Source organism: Protopterus annectens, chromosome 4.part1 (assembly GCF_019279795.1).
Source record: "Protopterus annectens isolate FY-2018-M chromosome 4.part1, PAN1.0, whole genome shotgun sequence".
Taxonomy (NCBI): domain Eukaryota; kingdom Metazoa; phylum Chordata; order Ceratodontiformes; family Protopteridae; genus Protopterus; species Protopterus annectens.
The window spans coordinates 104,250,448-104,274,332 of NC_056734.1; the positions used below are offsets into that span (position 1 = coordinate 104,250,448).

Here is a 23,885-nt window from a genome sequence, read left to right on the forward strand (position 1 = left end):
TCAACCTGAGGGTCATCAGGGAGGGTGGAACTGTCCCAACATGTGTGCCAGTAAATCTGATTGAGGGTCCAGAGTCCAAGGAGTGTCCACAATGAATTGCTGAAGAAAGGGGAACCAAACTTGGTGAGGCCAGTGTGGAGCAATCAGAATCATTCTGCTTCCCAAGGATTGTGCTTTCTGAATCACCTTTGACAGCAAAGCAAATGGAGGGAAAGCATACAGCAGACCGGAGGGCCAATCGTGAACCAGAGCATCCCTGGGTGCCTCCCCCTGTGGGGGGATCAGCTTGCAGTAGTTGCTGCATTCTGCATTGAGGGGGCTGGCAAAAAGGTTGCAGCAAGGCTGACACCATCTGCTGAAGATTCGCTCTGCAACCAGGCGATTCAGGGACCACTCGTAAGGCATCAGAATAGCTCTGCTTAGCCTGTCCGCAATCACGTTGGACTTCCCTGGAATGTGCATTGACACCAGAAACCATTGGGAAGTTACTGTCCAATGCCACACTCTTATGGCCTCTCTGCACAGAGGGTAAGACCTGGTTCCCTCTTGCTTGTTTAGATACCACACTACTGACATGTTGTCTGAGTGTATCGCAATCGTCCCTAGAGGTAGAACACACTGAAGTGCCTGCAATGCAAGTAGCACTGCTCTCATCTCTAGGACGTTTATATGCAGATGTATCTCATGCTCTTGCCACGTGCCTTGGACTGTCCTGCCAGATAATGCCCCCCCCCAACCCATCTGGGAGGCATCCGTGGTCACTGTGGCAACCGGGATGGATGGCACAAAGGTCCTTCCCCATCCAAATTGTTGGTGCACAGCCACCAACCGAGGTCCTGCTTGCATCTGAACGTGAGCAAAATGGGGTGAGAAAGTGGAAGTCTTTGGAGAGACCATTGAACAAAGAGGAGCCATTGGAGAATTCTCATGTGCAATCTCGCTAGAGGGACCAATATGATTATTGCTGCCATGTTCCCCAGGAGCTGGAGAACCCATCTTGCCTTCGCCTGCCTCAGGGGCATCAGCATGTGCATCTCTTGTTGTAAGACTCTGATCTTTCCTGCGGTAAAAATGCTCGCATTCAAATGGTGTCTAATTCTGCTCCTATAAAGGTGACATGCTGCAAGGGCAATAAAGCAGATTTTTCCCAATTTATTGTTATATCCAACTGGTAACAGAGTGATGGTAGTGTCCCTGGTTTGAACTAGTTGATGCCTGGTGGGGGCGGTAAGGAGCCAGTCGTCCAGATACGGAAACACATGGAATCCCTGACGTCTCAAGTGAGCCGTCACCACCGCCATACACTTGGTGAACACCCTGGGGGCTGTGGTGAGACCAAAGGGCAGGACTCGAAACTGGAAATGACTGGCTCCCTGCCAGAAGCGTAGGTGACTCCTGGATGCCCTGTCCATTTTCACATGGTAGTAAGCATCCTTGAGGTCGATGGAGCACTTCCATACTTCCTTCTCCCAACAATGGGAGAACTGATTGTAGTGTGACCATACGGAACATGGACTTGTGTACATAGTTGTTCAGTTGGCTGTGATCTAATATGGGTCTGCGGTCCCCTGTTCTTTTCGGCACCAAAAAGAATCTTGAGTAAGTCCCTAATCCGATTTGGTCTGAGGGGACACACTGGATGGCTCCTTTTTCTAGCAGCTTTGAGACCTCTGAGGCTGCTTGATCCCTTTGACTGGGTAGAACGTCTGGGATTTTTCTGAATGACGGGGGGGGGGGGGTCTGATGTAAATGTAATGAGATAACCTCCGGAAATTATCCGTAATACCCATCGGTCCTGGGTAATGCTTTCCCAGGCTTCCAGTTATAACGAAATTTGACCCCTGACTGGCTCCGGATAAGCACAGCCGGGCACTCCCTCACGAACGAGAGTAGGGAGAGCCGCGAAAGGAATCACGGTTTCCCGAATTGTGAGGGGGCCCCCTCTGCCTCTGGGGTGACGTCTCCTTGAATAACCTCCCCCTCCCCTGCCTCTGGAGGGGGGGGGTTCACCCTGTGCGGCAGAAAAAAACCTCTGTGATTTCTTGAACCACATGCCTTCTAAGGGTGACTCCTGAGCTTGCTACTCTACCCGCTCTCCCTAGGCTGCATACGAAATGAGCTGCATGGATGAGTTAACAATGGAGTTGAGGGTAGAGACCTGGGCGTTAACCGTCTGAGCCACCACCTCAGGAACGTTACCCGCAAGAGTATCTCCTAACTCCTTGAGGAGATCTCTCTGGAACCGAGTGAAGTGAGACAAGTAATTCAGCGACCGTAAGGTGAAGCTTGCTGACGAGAGGGTACGCTTCCCATACTGATGCATGGTCCTAGACTCCTTGTTAGGAGGATGGATGGATGAAGAAGATTCTGCTACTTCCTTCTGAGTGGCTGCCGCCACCACCATGGCATCTACAGGGACTCCTTTAGACAAACTCTTTGCCCTGAGGGGGCGGAAAGAAATTTGTTGGGACGCCTGGGCACGGGCTCCACAGAATCAGGGTTTTCCCACACTCTTTGACAAATCAGATCAAGGAGTTCGTCAAAGGGTGGAGACACCCAGGAGGCAGAGGGCTGAGCACCAAAAGCCTTAAGGAATACTGACTCCTCCTCGGAAGGGGCTTTGGACGGCCAGTCACCTCTTTGTTTTAGTATCTCCAGGATATCGGAGAAGGAAACATCATCAGAGGATGACTTGGGGGACCCCTCTGATTCCTCGAGGTCAGTATCACAGGAGAGGGACTCATCCTGGGAGTCAATGTGCTTCCTCTTGCATGTTTTCTTTCTGGGGGGCTCCTCAGGCACGAACTCTGAGGGACCCTCAGATATTTGGGGACCACTTGTGGGGGTATCTCTAGGCCCTGGTGCTCTGCTGTCCATGGATGGGTGGTGATCAGAAGCTCTCACCGGAGTGGTGGGGGACAGAGTGACCGAATGGAGGGAAACACTGCATCACAGTGGCACCCCCAAGGCCATGCTTACCTAGGACAGCAGCACTATGGGACTGAGCTGAAGAGTCTCCAAGTTCCCAACTGCAATCCAGATGGATCATAAGATCCATGGTTGCTGGGTATGCCAAATCCTGTTATTCTAGTAATTTTGTACATTAAAAATAACAACAATATTTAAAATATATCCCTGTCATACCTCTCAAATGTCCAGATATTTGCAGGATGTCCAGATTTTGCCTCATATTTGTTACATCTCTTGAAATCGTACAAATGACAGAAAGAAACTGGTGTGTGTGTGTGTGTGGGGGGGGGGGGCTTGCAATGACTCCAAGTGGAGAAAAACCCACATCTGGCCTGTGCATTCATCAATGTGATATTGACTTCTACTTACGTGAATAACAGTGACAGCTGCTGAGAGTTTTGGCTGAAAAGTGATAATGACTCAGTGCTATACTGTAACTGCACTTACTGTTAATGTGATAATGACCTGCATTACATTACTGCAACGTTATGCATGCTCAGACACAGGTGATAATTGCTGCATATAACCAGTTGAGTAGGCATTCATTAGATTACCTTGTGCAGCTGTTATGTAACACAGACTCATTATCATCATTAAGGAGAAAACCTGAGTAATTCAGTAAAATAGTATAACACTTGCATATTAATGAGCCCTTCCTCCCACCTAAATTTCACACGTGACTGACAAAGCCCAAAATATATGGTAGCTCTATGCTGGTAGTAGTCAGCAAGTAATAACCTTTATTTCACTTAAAGCACTACTTAGTATAATCAGAAATACAACAACACAAGCAAACATGTCAAACTTATCGGTCTGATCCAACAAGTACAAATTCATATTATCTCACCTAACCATCCCTCTGGTTACAATAAGACAAATAAGTAAAAAAGTAAAGTGCAGAGAAGGGTCCTTTATTTATCTGAGGTCATATCACTTCAAGGTAGACCCTATAGGATCCCAGCCTAGAGTTTAGAGAGGTCCACATTACAACTACTTCAAGAGTTGCAATGCAGGATCTCAAAAATGACAGATATCAAACATCGTTGTTCTTTAAACTTGTTTTTTGCAGGGAGATAAGCCCCCCTGCACCCCCAAATATGTGACATCAACAAAACCTGCTGGAGAGAAAGGTATGTCTCCCAGATACTGCCCCTTCTCTGGAATACACTTCCCATATGTATCAAACAGAGCACCTCGCTGACCCTATTCAAGCACAACCTTGATGAGTGGATGGGAAACCACAAATTTGTCCCAGGAGTTCCACCTATGCCATCACTGACAGGGATGACAGGTGCTGACTGAGGTTTCTTTTTGGGAATAAACTCTTTGCTAGGCTTGTAAGGCCCCCAGGGCCATTAGCCTAGTAACCTCCTATGATCCTATGAGTAACCACAACTCAACAAAAACCCATTCTTTGTCTGCTGGACAGTCAAATGGCTATACGGAAGAGCTCATATGATAAAGGCATCGACTATAACTAGAATGGATGTCAGACCATGTCAGAGGCACTGTCAGACCCCACTCTGATGGACTGCCTGCATATCCACAAAATCCAGGATTGGGAGGATGGCCTAATGGTCAAGGTGTTTGCCTTACAAACACAAGGTGCAGGGTTTGAGTCTCATAAGGGATAACTGGCTAGGCTTAAAATGGCTCGCAAGGGCAGTTAACCTAGCACTAATCTATGAACCTATGAACAAACAGCACCAGAATTACCCATTCTAAAGACTTAAACCTTGCTTGTGATATAAATAGGACCTACTGGAGAGCTATGTATATATCTCAGAGACCACCCTGTCTACGGAACAGGCTCCCCGTCCATGTGAAGAAGAGTTCCTCCCTAACCCAATTCAAGTGCAACTTGGACAACTGGATGGGAAACTGGAAATTCATCCTTGGAGTGGCACCTTTGTCTCCAATGGACACAGGTGGCCTGTAAATGATTCATCTCCCAGGCCCATGCTTACACTTATCAAGGGTATCAGAACTTGTCAAAGATTTGGGATGCATGGCTAGGCTTCAAAAGGCCCTTGCGGTCGTTAGCCGAGTAAACATCTATGAACCTATCTGCATACTGCTTTACTTCTACAATGATCATTTGGATTTAATTTAAAAGTTGTATTTAAATTTTATAGCACAAACACTGACAGACATCTGCTAAACAAAGCAATACAGTCTTACAATGAAAACAAGACTAAACATTAAAACATGAAAACTTCTCTGCCCTTGAAACTCACATTCATTGAAACAGCATTGAGAACCCACATTCCAAGAAAACGCATCTGGCCAGTGGTGGATAAATTTTACCTTTGGGCTGTTTTCAAATCATACATAATTAGGATGCTTTCAAATCATACATATTAAAGAGCATGCTAACTCCTTTATTGATTGTATTAAATTATATTCTTTGTATAATGCAGTACACTTATTAGAGCGTATTTTAAATTTGTTTTGAACATTTTTCCAGTTAAGCAAATGCTAATAACACCACAAACAGAATTGGCATAAGCAGCACGAAACTTCACTCCCTGAACTATGCAGCACAAGAAATCTAGAAAAAAACAAAATTTATTGGGGGGGGGGGGACAAAGGCCCAAAACCAGGGACTCATTTTAAGCATTGCTTGTATAATCTTAGAAAGTTGCTAGAATAAAATGGTTTGTGCTACCATGGATTTACAGAAAGATAGGAAGACAAACTTAGACGGCTATCATTATTTAGTGAATTCACTTCTCACTGGTTTGCCAGAAAACCACAAATTTTAAGAGGAACAGACCAAAAGTATGAGCCACACATTCCAGACATTCTGTAAAACTTTGGACAGTTGATAACTATGGACTTAACTCCTTGAATCACAAGTGGTGATATGGGTAGAGAATTTTGGCTCTTGCATCTTATGCCCAAGGTACAGGGTTCGAGTCTGAGTAACCCAAACAACCAGTTCAAGAATAGAAAATAAGTTTTTCTTCCATAGCTAAACTATGGAAGGCAGTCAATTCAGAATCTTTCCTGGCCTTGTCAGCTGTGGAAGGCTGCAGTGCAACAGAGTTTACAAACTCAACCAGCATCCACAAAATTTTGGGATTTGATGCCTACCAAAGATTCAGACAAAAAGGGGGAATAGAAGATGCTGATTTTCCAATTTACAAAATCACACCAGAGTTACAGACACCATTCTAGACAAAAATAACAAAATACCTTTGTTAACGTAAATGTAACTAGCTTACACTTACTAAGCTGTTACCATACATACTCTATGTCCAATTGTGAACATCATTTATTTTATAAATTAACATTTATTGAAGTCAAAGACCATATCATCATTACCCTACTCCTGCTCAGATGGAGTAAGTGCTGCACCAACAAGTAGTACGCATATTTTTTTTTACTTTTACTGAAAGTAATTACCTTGATCAACTGTTTAAATCTCACACTACTGGCATAATATTCTTGATATTACAATGCTAACAGTATAGGCAATATACAAGTTCTAAGCTTTGCCATGAGGTTATCATGGAGTTTGTAATCATATACTCTGGACTTAAGGACACTTGTCATATCATCCAGAACCATTTTAAATTCTCTGGATGAATTGAGTGCAGAGAGACAGATTGTTCCAAATAGCAACTGCAGGATCGTGGTATGGATTAAACCCATGGTAATGTCATAAGTGTCTGGAGTAAGTATACTCTTGGTTTCTGTTGCCACAAAATGTAGCTGTTCATTCTTAGGCCATACATCACCATTATATTCATCTATACAGATTTTTAGGTATCATGATATATTTTCACCCTAATCTGTAACAACTAAATAAAACTGTGAATACTTTCTTGAATAGTTTAAATGTACACTATGTATTTGGCATAAAATCTCTGGATCCTCTCCATTTCTGATCAATAGAGAGGTAGCAGCAGAAACTTTCTTTGCAGGAGCATCAGTGTGATGCAAGCTAAGTTTCAGTAAGGAAAGACCATGCAATGACCTCTCGCTCCCTTTGACATACGCCCCAGTAATCTTTACCAACCTACAAATTAACACAACTCACAAACTTTCCTAACAGAACACACCACTGTGTAACTCTAAACTGGCTAAACTTACTTAACCTTTTTAAACTCAATCAATTAAAAATGGCACAAAAAAAATCCTCCACCAGCCACAAACCTGACCCTCAACAGTCTACTGCATGGGTATGCCCCTTCTCGTACTCTATCTAAAAAAAATGTCTGTCAAATGTGAATTCTCTCACACAACTCTCACGGGGACTCCACAAACACTAGCACTGTGCCAAATACTGGCTCTCCCACTGTCAAAAAAAGCAACAAAAACCTTCAAAAAGGAAACAAAACACTTCCTTCTTGACACATGGCAATGTCACAGCTCTGACCCACCTGATTAGCTCTTCCCTCTCCTTCCTCCATCCCCATAAAGCACCATACTGCAAACCACCAACTTCTGCACATCCCTTGTGCAGACTCACTTCTTCTAAGCTAACCATCATCAGAATGCTCCCTCAAAATATCATTGACCTTCCCACAGTCCTAATCAACCGCTTATCCTTAACACCTCTCTCTCTCTCGATTCACCACTTATCCCCCCTTGCATAATTGTTTTGTTATATATTCCTCACTAACTACTACTCACAGAACCTCATCTCACACTAACTTATCTATCCCTAACCAAGGCTCTCATTTCCAGTACAGTGGTATAGCTCTCTTTTTTTTTGTTTCATACTTACAACAGCCCAACCTGGGCAACTAATAATCATTACTCCCCATGCTACCGGAGTGCCTATCTCCAATTCTGTCTCTGTATAAAATTTTACGTATGTGTATTGTACTGTGAAACCACCAACACTGTATTAAATTGAAGCTTTTATAAAAAAAATAAATAAGTGTACTAGAATGCAATCTCCAAAAAATGTCTTGGCATAATTTTATAAATCATTCACTAATATTTATGCATAGCACAGTGCAACTAAGTCAGTGCTTTAATATGTTCTCCTTAATATAGTTTTACAGATGCTTTTGCGCCCTGTCATAACCTTTTATGTAACCATGCAGCTTATTTCCTTCGGGTCTCCAAACAAAGTGGATTTTAATTCCCAGTCGGATTTTCCCGGTAAACAGATATAAACAAACAGCAAAGCTACTACTTGCTTTCTATATCCGTTAAATTAATCACAAACAAGCGCAAGTGCTTTTCTGCATGAATATGAACTGTCAGCACCTGGCTCTTCAGGTGTGCTAGATGAGGTTTGTAAAAGTTAGTACCATGTCACATAAGAACACTAACTAGAAACCATCAGACTTGGGTCTTTAAATCTGATATTTGTACAAGACCATCTAACCTGGACCAGAACACCAAAGCCAGAGGTGTGTCCATATTCATTAAGGATATCCAAACCTCCAGGCTAGTTGCACAGCATAATGCATCTGAGGTTATCCAAGTGCAACTAACTCTGGGCAAAACTGCAATCCAAACTGTAGCTTGATAAAGATCCCCCAACATGCCCCAGGATTCCCACTCTTCTTTTCTTGAAATACTGTAAAATATAAGGTTTCAACTACCCCACCATTAACTGGGAAAACTACTCATGTACCAACTCCTTTGGCTCAATGCTTTCTGGAATTCATAATTCCCAATGCCCTCGACCAACTTAGCCAGACCTCCCACACCAGGGGCAACAATATCCTAGACCTAGTCATTACCAATATGAGTGACCAGTGTTCCACACCTGAAGTCAACTCCTCATTGATCAGATCCGACCATAAGCTAATCACCCTAGACATCAGCATCCCGACACCACCCACCATTAAGGAAACCATGGTAAAAAAATTCTTCAAAGCCAACTTCATGCTTCTTAAGACAGAAGTGACGAACTTCATGACACCCATGCAGATGGACAATACAGTTACAACTGCTGAATCCTACACAAATGCACTCTATAAGCACTTACACGAGTGCATGGATCGTGCTATCCCAAACAGAACCAAGACATTATCCTCCAAAAAAGGAAGCCAATCTGGTGGTCCCCTGCCATAAACAAACTCTGCAACAGAAGGAAGAAAACTGTTGAAATAGAGAGTAAAATCTCATGAATGGAGGAGCTCCCTGGTCAGCCTCAGTAAGAAGCTGAGATCCCTTACAAGATCCTCCAAAGCTAGCTACAAAAACAAAATCGCCACTGATTCTAAGGGCAACCACAAAGCATTCTATAGCTATGTTAAGAATCTCAATGGCAACATCCAGATTTGCTCTGAGTTACAGCACAACGGCACGAAAATTACAGAACCAACTGATATTGCCTGGCAGATAGGTTCAGTGCCAACTTTACCCCCCTCTCACTCCTTAAAGGGCCCATATCTATACAGGAAGAATGCAGAGACCCTGTAATCACATCTATGCAGGTAAAATCTACACTCTCTAAAACCAAAAACACAGCATCTGTGGAATTGGACAACATCCCAGGCTGCGTTTTACATGAACTTCAGAACGAACTGGCTCTCCACCTAAGCACCATGTTCAGTTATACTCTCACGTCAGGCTTTGTGCCCACTGAACAGAGCACAGCAACAGTTATTCCACTCCACAAAGGGGGAGCCACCACTGATCCTGGGAACTATTGCCCTATTAGCCTGACAAGCCTGATTTGCGAGGCCATGTCATGTATCATCATGGAACTCATAAACAAAGACATCGGTAACCTCTAAACCCTGGACCCCACCCAGTCCGGGTTTGTGAAAGGCAGATCATGACTTCTGACCCTTATCGACTTCTCTGAAGCAGTCACCAAAGACGTAGACGAGGCTAAGGTGGTTCACACAGCCTATCTTGACCTGCCAAGGTTTTCGACACCATCCCCATTCTGGAATTATAGCTAAACTCACTAAACTAGGTATAAATCCCTATGGCACAACATAGGTTGCCAACTAGCTCACTGACAGAACCTATACACTGTAAAAGTTGTAGACTCCAAATCTGACTTCAAACCAGTGACAAGTGGAGTACCACAGGGTTCAGTCCTGGGACCTCTCCTGTTTGGTATCTACTTCTCTGAAGTACAGGCCAACACAGAAGGCCTCTGGCTAACTAAGTTCGCAGATGACTGCAAACTAGGAGCCATAGTAGAGTCCCCAAATGTTGTGGACATCCTACAGAAGGGCCTCACTGAGACAGATGCCTGGTGTCACAGGCATGGCCTAAAGCTCAATGCCAAAAAGTGCATTGTCATCCCCTTTGGTAAAAACTCTGTACCCATGAACTACCACATAAACGGCAGTCTACTTAATGCCGAATGTGTGATGAGACCTTGGGACCGAGGTGGACAGTAGTCTCTCCTTTGATAATCACATTGCCACAGAAGTTAGGAAATCTTTCTTATGTTGCACACCTCATCACAAAAGGGTTCTCATCCAGGAAAAAAAGAGGTCATTGTTCCCCTCTCCTCGGCACTCATTAGACCCATTACAAAGTACAATGGCCCTTTTGGAATGTACCTCACAAGACATCTGCAGCAGCTGGAAAGGCCACAGAAGTACCTCACAAAGTGGATTACTGGCCTCAAACAGATGCCCAACACTGACTGTCTCAAAAAACTCCAGCTTTACTCTGTAGCATATCGTTTACTCCGAGGAGATCTCTGCCTAACATACAAAGTTATGTTAAACCCAGAGCTGTTGGACATGCTACACCTGAAGAAATTCCAATCCCTCCAAGCTACACGCTCTACGGACCTAAACCTTGTCACCAAAATAAACAGGACATGCTGGAGGGATAGATTCCTGTCCCAGAGACTTCCTATACTCTGGAACAAGCTACTTATCTATGCCAAGCAAAGTTCCTCATTAGCACTCTTCAAGAAAAATCTTGATGAGTGGATGGGAAATAGGAAATACACCCCGGGAATCACTTCTGTGGCTCTGCTCAACAGGGGCACAGGAAATTAAACTTTCTTGGGTGGCGTAAGCCAGGGAACCTTGTTGGCTATGCTTACTTAGGCCCTTGGAACGATAGCCTAGTACCTACCGATGGACCTATGGAGCCTATAAGTCCAAGTAATATAGCAGACTGAACAAAACTACACTGTCACTTGCACCATAAGAAAATATTTACTAGAATTTGAGTAAAACTTTTGTCACAAAAACTTCTTTTTAAGCTTTAGTAACAATGGCATCTCAAAATGAAAAGTAAACAGTCTTCAACTGAGTAACATATATTTATAATATACACCTTGCTCCCCACAATTTGAGCACAGATAACAACACAGCTCACAATAAGGTGCAGACTAGGATTTAGGCTTCCTTGAACAAGCATTTTTGGGCATATTGCCCTTGCCTAACAGCGGTGACATACTAAAAGAATTTCAACATAATGCACTACAGTTTTTGTGCCACCGCAGTTCTACAACAAGCAAACATAAAGCAATTATTTCACTTGACTATCAGCAGAGAAAAACAAAATAGAAAATGCAACTTAATCAAACATCTTTTTTGTCAATGAATAAAACATTTTTCAACTTCTTAATAAACCAGAGCTTTTACAGAAATGGTGCTAAGTGATGTTTTTTATTCTTTTACACTACTGTGAGATACCGCTACAAAATATGAAGACCACAACCGCTTCAGCTTGTAAATATTTTGTTCACGCAAGTTGTCCTGTATTCATTTCACTCACTGTACGTGCATAGTCCCATGTCAGAGCCTAGTAATAACAAATATTTGTTTACACCTCACACTACCCCATTTGGATTGCTCATGGGCAGGTTTTCTTTTTGTTCATGAATGGATACACTGAAACACACTCACCAATCTGACATTATTTACCAGCCAAGTTTCAAGTCTTACTCTCTCAAAAGATTAGACGCCCCCAATACTAAGGTTTTCTTATACCTATACAATGCATTCTTGAAATTAGTCAATTTCCTACCTGAAACCTTTAAACGAAAATGCCAAAATGAAGCATCAAGTTTCATACGTTTATTTATTTACAATTGTTCACCAGGGTAGTGCACTGATCAGCATTAGCTAATGGACAGTATTACATTCATTTTCAAATACACAGCCTACCATATCAATACCATGGTTGCGATGATACGGATAAATACTGGCAAACTTTTTACTACATAGCAACAACCTGTTCATACTGTGAACATACTGAGTTTTTGTCCGGCTGCTAATTGAAACTGTCCTTACATTTAAGGAAAGGACAGAAAAATAAAAAGAATAACTCCCTTGGAATGCCCGTATTTTCAGACTGGCAAATTATGATACGATACTTCCATATACCACCGCGTCACAGTATTTCATTAAATAAAAACTGTCTGAAGTCAGGCAACCACAAATGGCAATGCAGGAGAGCCGGAATTATTTATTTATTTTTTTTGGTGGGGGGGGGGGTGTAAAAGTGGCCTTAAAATTCCAGCGCCTAAGCTTCTACTAACTAGAATAATAACTGGATACTGGCATCTGATCTGTGTATAAATAACTATCACCAGGATTCACATAAGTGTAGTGGACTAACCACAACACTATTGCCCCCATCAGATTACATGCTATAAAATTACTTGGATTTCAACACCAAATGTGATAAACTTGCAAATGCATCATACCTGAATAATATTTGTACCGTAGTTCTTGGGCAAAAGCTGAACCGGGAACTCCTTGGGCCAAGCTGAACTGGGAAATCTGCAAAACCGATGCCTCTCTAATGGTCTCTGGCGATCCGCGAGTGCCCACATAAAATAGAGGGATCCAGTAACGGGTAAAATCACCAATATCAGAAAAAAGATAGGAAATACCTGTTGCTGGACCCTCTAATTATTTGGGGAAAACAAAAGAAAATTAGGTTGGGGATGGAGGTGTTATGCAAGTGGTGGCTTGGATTGCAAGAATCCGATTGGCTGCCACTGCTTGCTTTAAACAACTTCTTAAACGGATTTTCTACTATAAGTTTAATGTGACCTTAACGTAAAAACACACTGAATCATAACTACATAAGGTAAATTCCAAGTTCAGTTATGATTTCAGCGTGGTTTACATTAAGCTCAACTACAAATATGCACTACAGTTTCTCGTGCTTGTGGAAGGCGCTGGGAGTAACAGCTTGCAATTCCTATCTTCTCGTGGCATGCAATGAGGTAAGCACAGAGGCGCCATGAGAAGGTACTCAGGATTAATGATTTAAAAACAGGTGCCAAAGTTTCATCTGCATCCACAAAGATCTTTTCCCTTAACTTTTTTCCCTTGCGTTTCTTGGGCAAGACAGTGGCCTAAGCCAACGAAGAAAAGGAAGCTGGGGGAGCAGTGTACAAAGATGCCATGAGGGCAGCTCAGAGTTCAGCCCTGTGCTTAAGCATCTTAGCTCAAAACCTAGCACATTCCTGATAACTGAGACATTGTGCTGAATCCCCAAGCAAAACAGACAGAACAAATGAAAATTGTTATGCAGGATTTTTTTCCCACACTTAAAAGCAGTTACTGACTTTTTTAAACATTAATCAGAAGAGAAAAATCCTCAATAGGGTACCTATCTGAAAGGAGGAGGAACAACTCTGTGGAGAAAATGAGCTGACCGACAGACTATAAGCATTCTGATAATAAATTATTGCATCGGATTCCGTGACATCCAGATGTCAGTCTTCAGATGTCCATCGGCTGGGAATGATGTAAAGACTCTGGAAATCATGTCAGTCACAGGCTTTGTATGGCGCAAAAACCCAAGAATCAAAACTGCAACACTGACTATGAAGAACATCAAAGATTTGTCTACAGACTAATGGAAGGACGTTATTTTGCAGCTTAACTTCTTACCATGTAGACTGAAGTTCTCGTAGAGAATGACAATAACACTTTTCATCGAGTTCCAGTTCACTCAAGTTTCGAGCAGATGAAAGACACCAGTCAAATCCATACACACATTACTTTATGCACTAAACTCCATGGTTAAATTACCATAGAGAAAAAAAAGCCAAGACAAACATCATCACTGCTGATTTGGACAAAGCAACATCATCAACAGTGTTTTCTTACAGGGATCAGCAACTAGGTCAACATCAGGCAGCTGAATTCAGCAAGTTTAAACTTCATCCAGTTTATACTCAATCAGATCTAGGATAACAAGGAGTAACAGTTGCACTACTTGTAGGAGGAAAAGTCAGGCGAGACTGCAAGGGTAAAGATTACGGCACCTTCCTTAACCATGTGTAGCAATCCCTCCCAACCAGTGCATCCCTCAAAACATTAACTTCTAAAAAGTAACTACATTTTCAACACTGAGAGCCTGTGAAATGAACTTTAATGCAGCAACTGTCACTTCTTAATGTGACCATGAGATAAAGCACCTGCATCGTTGATGGTGATGACGGGCTCTCCTAGAAGACTGCTCAAAAAAGTTTACAAAACAGGGGCAAGGGCAGGTGATTGTCAACATAACTAATGGTAACAAGCAATCTGTTTCATATGTCACCATCAAGTAATACCAAAGGCAAAACTGCTTTCACGCTTATTATGATGGTGTCACCCCATCTGTAGTAAATAAAAATAAAAAAATTAAAAATAAGTAAAGGTCTACTAACTAAATACTCCCAACGCCCACAGCAAGAAACTTCCTTAAAGAAGATCAGAAGTCAGTCACCTATTAGCAGATCATCTGCATCATTACTGGACTATGCAATTAGTTATCAGACAAAACTTACCGTTTCTGCTCCAAGTGTCTGTAACCCAGTATATGTTCGATCCAACTGTGGAAAACAATAAAAAATAGATTAATTAAAAACCAGTGTGGGACATACAGTAAGTTAACCAAAGAGAGTTATGTTCTGTGCCTTAAGTCTCCTTAAGAGTTTTTCAATGGTTCACATCCTCACTCATTTCTTTAAAAGTTACTTACATAAGCACAACCCAGTTTCCATCCTTCAGACATGCTACTCATGCTATAGTTGAAGAAAGTGAGATTCTTTGTATGTTTTAAAGAATCACATACCATGTAAATCATCTTATCCATTTATTGGCAAATAAAAATGATAAAGCGACTTTTACAAGCATGTGCAATGCAAGGACTACATTCTGCTTCACCATGAGTCACAGTTACGTGGACTACTCAGTAAACCATCAGATCTTTGAGAAATGTGTACGAAGGTTTATACTTTGGCATCTATCAATCAATGTGTGACTTGTGGTATTTTTCAAATAGGCTTACACTAGTCCTCATTACTAAAACAGCACCTCACACAGACATGCAATAATATAAGAGAGGAGCCTACAGGGGAAAACTATTAACTTGGCAGTATACAGCCTCATGACAGTCAGAAAGACAGTGCTGGAATGGGGTGCCTGCTCTAACAAAATGGTGAGAATTACATAAAACCATACAACTTTACTCTATTTTTGTTAATCAGGATAGCCAGACAAAGCAAAGCAGCCTTTTTTCAGCAAAGTCCAGGGGAGAAAAGCTCCACTCTACAGGTAAATGAATTTTTATAATACAAAAGTACAGTTGTGTAAATTCTTACCATAACAGTAGATGTCCTTCTCTTCACTACTGCAGTATTCTTAACATGAGGGATCCTCTGCCAAGGGCAGTCAGACTTCCGGCCAGTATACCAAAGCCTTTAAGTTATCGATACTCTGTATGTCACACATATGCTCCCCGTGCAAAGCGTAGGGCATAAAGGTGATGTCTGGACATATCATCCTCAGTACTGAGAGCCCCAGGAGGAACCCAGCCCTAGGATACCAGAGAGTAACATTCACATACAGAAGGACAAAAAACATGATAGAGGAAGGAGGGAGTGAATACTGCAACAGTGAAGAAAAGGACATCTACTGTTATGGTAAGTGTCGCTCATCTAGTTAGAATACAATAGACAAGACTTTGTAGGTTCTGTGTGCTTTATTATGTGCAAACACATCAGGATTGAGGCTCATTAACTTCGACTTGGGTAAACTAATATACAAACTAGCTATTACTCTCATACAAGCTCAATCTCTGGCTGCACTCTCAAAACGGCACTAACATCAGCACATGCTCGGTATTTATATGCATGTTCAGTCCTTGAAATGTTTCTTAAAGATACAGTATACACACACACACTGTTCTACATCCTCCATCTTTGAGAAATAGGTTATACAATATTAACAATATCAGTTGACATGCAATCAATACAAATCATTCTCTGTCATACAATTACACAGAACTAGATACACATATATATACAATCAAGTCCAGGTCATTGTGTATTTCACACTAGGTCTGGAAATGCGACCAAAACGTGTGATAAAATTTAGAACCAGATTTAGCAACTGGGACTGTCTCTGCTGAATGTTCAACCTTAGGTACATCAGGAACATCACAAGGAATGGAAGTAGAAATTAAGACATGTTCTGCAACAGGAACATTACCTGGATTGCTCTGAGATCTAGAGTCTGTATCACAGGAACAATGCTGCGATATCGATTCTGGTACAGGAAGACTGTCTGCAATTTCTCCTGTACTCCACAAAGATTCTACGAAGCAGGATCTCACCTCGGTACATAAACCTGTTAATTGACAAATCCGGTCAAGACCTTTTGCAATTTGTATCTTCACAGTCTCTCCTCCTTTCAATGGATGAAGAAATCTGCTCAATTTATCACAGCTGAATTTCTGGAAAGAACACTTCCTGAATAATTGGGCTCTAATGGTTCTGTTGTTTTTAGCTTTAGGTCTCAAACTGGAACTAATAAGCAACGTTGTTCTGGTTTGGCGGGATAGAAGTTCTCTGAGTAGGTGAGCCAAATATATCATCACTGGGTATGTTTCTGAGACTAAGTAAATTCAAAAAGATATCCATATTGTCACGCTTTGACTTTTCAAGTAATTGCTTTGCAGTCTATACTGCATGTTCAGCTAGCCCATTTGACTGTGGATATTCTGGACTACTAGTAACATGTACAAAGTCCCATTCTTTTGCAAATTTCTGAAGCAACTGACTAGTAAATTGAGTACCATTGTCAGAAATAACTTTGTGTGGACTACCATGGACTGAGAAATGACATCTCAACTTAAGTTATAACAACAAAGTTAGTTAGCTAGTAAATCAACCTCAAACCAGTTTGAACAAGAGTCTACCAATACTAAGTAATGCTGATTGCTGCACATGAATATATCAAGGGCTACTGCTGACCAAGGTAGTTCAGGAACTTGACTTAGCTGAAGTGATTCTCTTTGCAAATACGGTTTAGTTTAGAACTATTGCATACTGAACAAGGAGAAAGTACTTTATCAATGTCTTTTACTAGAAAAGGCCAAAATACTAGCTCTCTCGCCCTTCTTTTGGTAGATTTGGAACCTGAGTGACCATGATGCAAAATCTGGATATATTCATGTTGTAAGGAAGCAGAACAATTCTAGGAACTTTGAAAATAATGCCAACTTTCATCAACATCTCATCTGTGTAAGGAAAATAAGTTTGCACGTCTAGTGGTATACTAGATTGCTTTGAAGGCTAGCAAACATTAACGTAGTGGTTGACCTTTGCAAAATTGGATCAGTCTTTGTATGACTTCTCAACTCAAGTCTCATGGTAGAAAAATTACGCACCTCCATTATGTCAAAGTCAAAATTCTCTGCATCAAGCTGTTCCGTTCTACTTCTGAGCGATCAGGATAAGGTATCGGCCAGATAAAGAAGTTTGCCATTCATATAGACCAATTTCAAGTGGTACTTTTGCAATTTGAGCATCATTCTTTGTAATCTCGCTGGAGCTGAATGCACAGGCTTCTTTAGAATAGTAAAGTACAGTTGTGTACACTTGCCATAAATGTAGATGTTCGAGTGTATTCACTGTTGCAGTCATTACATTTGGGTAATCTGCTGGCAGGTTGCCCTCAGTCAGCCTGAATTCCAAAGTCTTGGGTCCTGCGTCAGTTGCTGTGTTCTCTTCCATGACGTCAGGTTGTCAGGGGTATAAAACATGCAGCCAAAGCCATTTTCTTTAGTTTTTCTTGCCCCCGATGTCAGGTGCCCCCAAAAAGTAGCATTATTTTATAGATTATATATATATATATATATATATATATATATATATATATATATATATATACATACATGCATCAATATAAACTTTACCTTCATCTACAAGCAAATACACCACATAGGTTGTAGAAGATAGAGAAGGAAAGATAAACTTTAGAATGACAGGGGGATGGCGGGAGGGTAACCTGGACTGCAACAGTGAATACACTCGAATATCTACATTTATGGTAAGTGTATACAACTGTACCATGTTCTTCGTGTTTTACTGTTGCAGTCATTACATTTGGGTAGAATCCCAAAGCTATGGTTGGGAGGCTGGAGCTAAACAGCATTTGGTGCGGCTATAAGGCCCTGCAGCACTGCAGTGGCAAAGCCTTCCCTGGACTTAAGAGTAGAGAGGCAAATGGTAATGCTATGTAAAGGTGTGAACAGAACTCCAAGTAGCAGCCTCTAGAATGTCTTTGGTTGGTACTCCTCTGAGAAAGGCTGCTGAAGTAGCTGCAGCTCTGGTGGAATGAGACCTAATGCCCTTGGACTCAGGTTTACCATGGTGTAAGTAGCAGGAACGGATGCAGTGGCTTATCCACTTTGAAATTGTCTGCTTTGAAATAGCCTTTCCTTCTGATCCTGCAGCATATGATACTAGTAATTGCTCAGTTTTTCTTAGAGCTTTAGTCCTGCTCAAGTAGAATCTTAGCTGTCTGTGTACGTCCAAGGAATGCAAAATTCTCTCCCCTTTGTTCTGCGGATTTGGATAAAAAGTTGGCAGATGAATTGCTTGGTTAAGAGCCACACTGGAAACCACCTTAGGCATAAAAGTAGGATTTGTCCTCAGAGACACCCTGTCTGGGTAAAATATGATAAAAGGCTCTACAGCCATGAGGGGGGCCTGTAGCTCTGAAACTCTTCTTGCTGAAGTAATTGCTAGCAGCAGAGCTGTCTTCCATGATAAGAACTTTATGTCAGCGGTAGCAGCTGGTTCAAATGGAGGCAGGGTGAGCTTTTCCAACACATAATTGAGGTCCCATGCAGGTAATGATGATCTTTCTAGGACGCCTTAAATTTTTGGCTCCTCTAAGATACTGCTTTAGTAAAGGATAAGAAAAGATTGGTGGCTCTGTATTGTAATGAGCCGAAATGGCAGAAGCATGGATTTTGATTGATGAGAAAGATAGGCCTTTGTCAAGCATCTCAGTTAAGTATTGTAATATCTGAGGAATATGTGGTTCTGCTGTATCAGTTCCTTGTGCTCGATTCCAAGCACAGAATCTCTTCCCATTTTTCAGCATAAGATTTTCTAGTACTAGGCCTTCTGGCTTCCAATAGGACATCCATCACAGCTTTGCTGAGAGGCATTGTTTGTATGACTACATGATTAGCCATGCTGCCAGGTTCAGAGTCAGTAGTTGACTGCGCAGGATCTGATTGTTTTCCTGAGATAGTAGTTGTGGTCTTTGAGGCAAAGTCCAAGCTGGGTATTGAGACAAGTTCCTTAGGATTGGGTACCAGTATTGGCGGGGCCAGTCCGGGGCAATTAATATCATCTTTGGCTTCTCTTGTTTGACTTTTAGGAGGACCTTGGGTATAAGAGGCAGATGAGGAAAGGCGCAAACTGATAGGTTTTTCCAACTGAATGATAGGGCGTCCACTTTCCATGCTTGTCTGTGATAAGTCCTTGTGCAGAATCTTTTCAATTGATAATTTTGAGGAGAGGCAAATAGATCTATGTCTGGGCTCCCCCATTTCTCTGTTATCATGCTGAAGACTTGTGGATTTAGTTTCCACTCGTGAGGATCCATAAGGTTTCTGCTTAAATCGTCTGCCAGAGTGTTTTGTTTTCCTGGCAGGAATTGAGCTTGAAGATGTATTTGGTAGGTCAAAGGTCCCACAGTGCCATGGCTAATCTGCAAAGGGGGTATGAGTGTGTGTCCCCTTACTTGTTTATATACCACATGACTGAGGTGTCCGTTTTTATCAGTAGTTGTCCTGAATGAAGTAAGTCCTTGAAGGCTGTTAGGGCATTTTGAACAGCTAGCATCTCTTTCTGGTTGATATGTAGATGCATTTGTTTTGGTGCCCATATGCCTTGAATGCATCTTCCTGCCATGTGGGCCCCCCAGGCCTAATCTGATGCGTCTGTTGTTAAGGTTTGGCTGGCAGAGGGTAGACTGAAGGGCAGTCCCATGTTTTGGTGACAGGTCTTTGCCCACCATAGAAACTCCTGCTGCAGGCAGGGAATGACAGGAGTCATTGTTTCCAGACTGTGTGAATGTTGACTCCATAAATATTTTAGGTACCATTGAAGTTTCCTCATATGCAGTCTTGCATATGGAATTAGTAGGATGCAGGATGCCATGAAGCCCAGAGCCTGCAGAATTTGTCATGCAGAAGGCTGGATTTTTGTTACCATCCATTTGAAGTAAGTAGTCCGTTGCCTTTGTTTGTCTGGCGTGAGGTAAGACATCTGGGCAGGTGTATTCAAGCTTGCACCCAGGAATGTTATCTTTTGAAAGGGTACCAAGTTGTGATTTCTTTTCATTTATTGTGTACCCTAGGCATGTTAGAAGCCTTTTCACAAACGCCAGGTGTTGAAGAAGTGTGTCCTTGTTCTCTGCTTAAATGAGACAGTCGTCCAAGTAAGGATATATTTGTATACTTCTTTGTCTGCAAAATGCAATTACTGGTGCCAGGCACTTTATAAAGACCCTGGGCGCAGTAGATAAGCCAAAGGGCAGTGCAGAGAATTCGTAATGCATTAAGCCAGCCTTGAATCTGAGGTATCTTCTGCACGACTGTCTTATTGGGACATGCAAGTATGCCTCTTTTAGGTCTAACGTCACCAGCCAAGCATTCTTGCCCATCTTGGGCAAAAGCTGCTGCAAAGTCAGCATGTTGAATTTTGGAATGTCCAGATATGTGATCAAAATCGATAAATCCAGTATTGGCCGCAAGGCCTTGCCCTTTCTAGATACCAAGAACAGTCTTGAGTAAAAACCTTGTCCTTTTTCCTGTTCGGGTACTGTCTGAATGGTCCCCATATCCATGAAGGATGTAATCTGTTTCTGTGCCTCTGCAAATTGACTTTTTGGCAGATCTGGCCAACCATTTGCCATTGGCAGAGTGTGGAAATGGAATCTGTATCCCTGTGACACGATGTTTAGTACCCACTTGTCCTGAGTTATTAACTGCCAGTTTTGAGCAAAAAGTGCTAATTTTCCCCATATGGGTGCTGCCAAAAGATAAGTGCTTGGTGTAGGCAGAGGGAAGTCATTGGGATTGCTTTCTGTAGGTCTGCGCTTTATCTCCTCCAGATTTGGAGGTGGATGCGCCCCACTGCTTTGACCTGTATGAGTCTTGCACCTGGTATCTGGAACCCTTAGGGCATCTGGATTTGCTCCTTTGAACTCTAACACAGGAAAGGACCAATTTTTTGTAGGCCAGTTTCTACTGAATCTTGGTGGCTGCACTTGTAAGAAGTCTTTAACAGTTTGCATAGACTTAGCTTTGTCTTCCATTTTCTTTAAAACCTCTTCTGCCTTAATAACAAACAGAGAATCATGCTGTAAAGGTGCATCTAGCAATTTAGCCTTAACATGGTCAGGCAAATTTTGTTCCTTTAACCAGGCATGCCTCCTAATCACAGATCCAGTAACTGCGGCCCTGCAGGAGGCCTCTAAAGAATCAAAACCACATTGCAAAGTATGCTTTCCAACTTGTTCAGCTGCATGCAATAATTCCTGCAATTCTTTATTTTCTGCACATTCTGAAATCAACATCATTTTCTGTTTCAGCAATCCCATAACATGTTGTTGGTACTTAAGCATATGAAATTGACTGTTTAAGGCTCTGATTGCCAAGGTTGCAGATGTATAAACCTTTTTTCCCCATCTGTCCAGTGCCCCTGAATCTCTGTCAGAGGGTGCAGGATTTTTTGCTGTTGAGGCCTTAACTCCCTTTGGACCCTGTGAAATGGTTTCAGGATCAGCAGCAGGGTTTCTAAATAAAAATGTATGTGAGTCAGGGACCCTGTAATATCTGTCAGACTTACTGTGAGCCAGAGGTAAGGAGTCAGGGGGTCAAGCTTGACTCCGAAAACACATCATCCACAATGTCTAAAACAGGGGGAATGGCTAAAGGCTTGTACTGAGGGAGAAGAAGGAAATCCCTGAGCCTCTTTTTTGATTCCGAGAAGTCTTGACTCTCCCAGTGAAAATGCTCCCTCTAAGTATGCAAGGTTTCTCCAAATGAATAATCCTCAGGAGGAGATGCAGATAGAACAGACTCCTCAGCACCAGAATCCTCATAGGGAGGCAAAGATAATTCCTGATCAGAAGAGGAATCAGAAGAAATAGAAACATGATCTGAAGATTCATAATCAGTGTCTTGCCTAGGCCTCTTATCTGGAGGTGGATGGGTACCCCTGATCAAGGTAATAAGGTCTTCAGCCATTTTGATCATCTGTTTTTTAGGCATAGAGGCCTGTGCACGTGGCTCATGCGTCATTTTTTTTAGTTTTAGAAGTTGCTTTTGTCTTTGGCTTTGCAGCTGTCGTCGGTTTGATGTACAAATGTTGAGGTCTGAATACACCCTCAGAAGCCAGTGCCTGCTCAGCGGCTCCGGACCCATCCGAGGGAGATACATCCGTCGGTCCAATACCTTGAGTATCTTGCTGCATGCCGGACTCCACATGGGTGACGGTAGAGGCCTGCGACTCAAAGGTAGCGGGTATCAGGGGCTGAGAAGGTGCCTCACTGAGTACCAGCGAACCGGCGACTGGCTTAGGAGAAGCTTCATCATCGGTTTTGGATCTCGACTGCCTTTCTCTGTCCTTTTCTTTGCATTTTTTATGTACTCCGGTAGTCGGATTGTTATCCGACAACATTTCTGGGTAGTTAAATCTGTTTCCAAAATACTTTGATGCAAAAATATACCGACGCTTAATAGTACGTTGGTTAAATCTAGCACAAAACCGACAGCCAGGCACGTTGTGATCAGGGTCTAGGCAAGGAATGCAGTATAAATGGAAATCCTTAGGAGGTACTTGCTTCCCACAAGTAATACAATTATATATTTTTCTGACATCGGTAAAAAGCGAGAAAAAAGTTTCCCCAACGGGGTACTTAGCTTTAGTGAAGACTTCGGTTCTGAAACTCAAACTCGAATATTTCAGTAGTCGGCCGACCAGCACTTGCGAAATGCTTCTGCTTCGGGCACCGCGTGGCAAGAAAGACTAAATAAATGGCATCGGCTGCATGTTTTATACCCCTGACGACCTGACGTCATGAAAGAGAAGACAGCAACCGACGCAGGACCCAAGACTTTGGAATTCAGGCCGACTGAGGGCAACCTGCCAGCAGATTACCCAAATGTAATGACTGCAACAGTGAAACACGAAGAACATCTAGAGGTTGGCGAGTAGTTTCAATCTGAATAGTTCGACCATAGATATAATCATGAAACTTTGAACATGCACATACTACTGCCAAAAGTTCTTTTTCGATCTGAGCATATTGCATTTCAGTTTGGGTATGGGTTCTGGATGTACAGGCTACTGGTTTGTCTTCTTGAAGGATAACTGGGCCAAGACCAATTTTGAAGCATCACAGGAAAGAATTACTGGTTTATTGACATTATAGTAACAGTGTAGGTGGGGTGTCAATTTTCTGTTTAAGGTCTTCAAATGCTCTCTGGTGCTATTCCAGTCAAGACCATGTAACATTTTTGTGTATCAGCTCTCTCAAAGGTGCTGTCAACTCACTGAAGTCTGGGATAAACTTGCCTAACTAGTTGACCATGCCAAGAAAAAGCTGTGGAACTTGAACATTATCAGGTGCTGGCATCTCAAGAGCAGCTGCTTGCTTAGAAGGGTCTGGTCTCAAGCCAGTACTGGCAAATAAATGACC

General features: G+C 42.3%; 1 protein-coding gene across 3 annotated transcripts in view; it reads right to left on the reverse strand.

Moving 5' to 3' along the window:
- YEATS2 (YEATS domain containing 2) overlaps window positions 1-23,885 on the reverse strand; it is a 1,703,429-nt gene that overhangs the window by 1,282,426 nt on the left and 397,118 nt on the right. For all 3 annotated transcript variants that reach the window (XM_044070010.1, XM_044070009.1, XM_044070008.1), the window contains exon 9: window positions 14,663-14,707. In XM_044070010.1, the coding sequence (XP_043925945.1) occupies window positions 14,663-14,707 (45 nt within the window). The remainder of the gene's footprint in view (window positions 1-14,662; window positions 14,708-23,885) is intronic.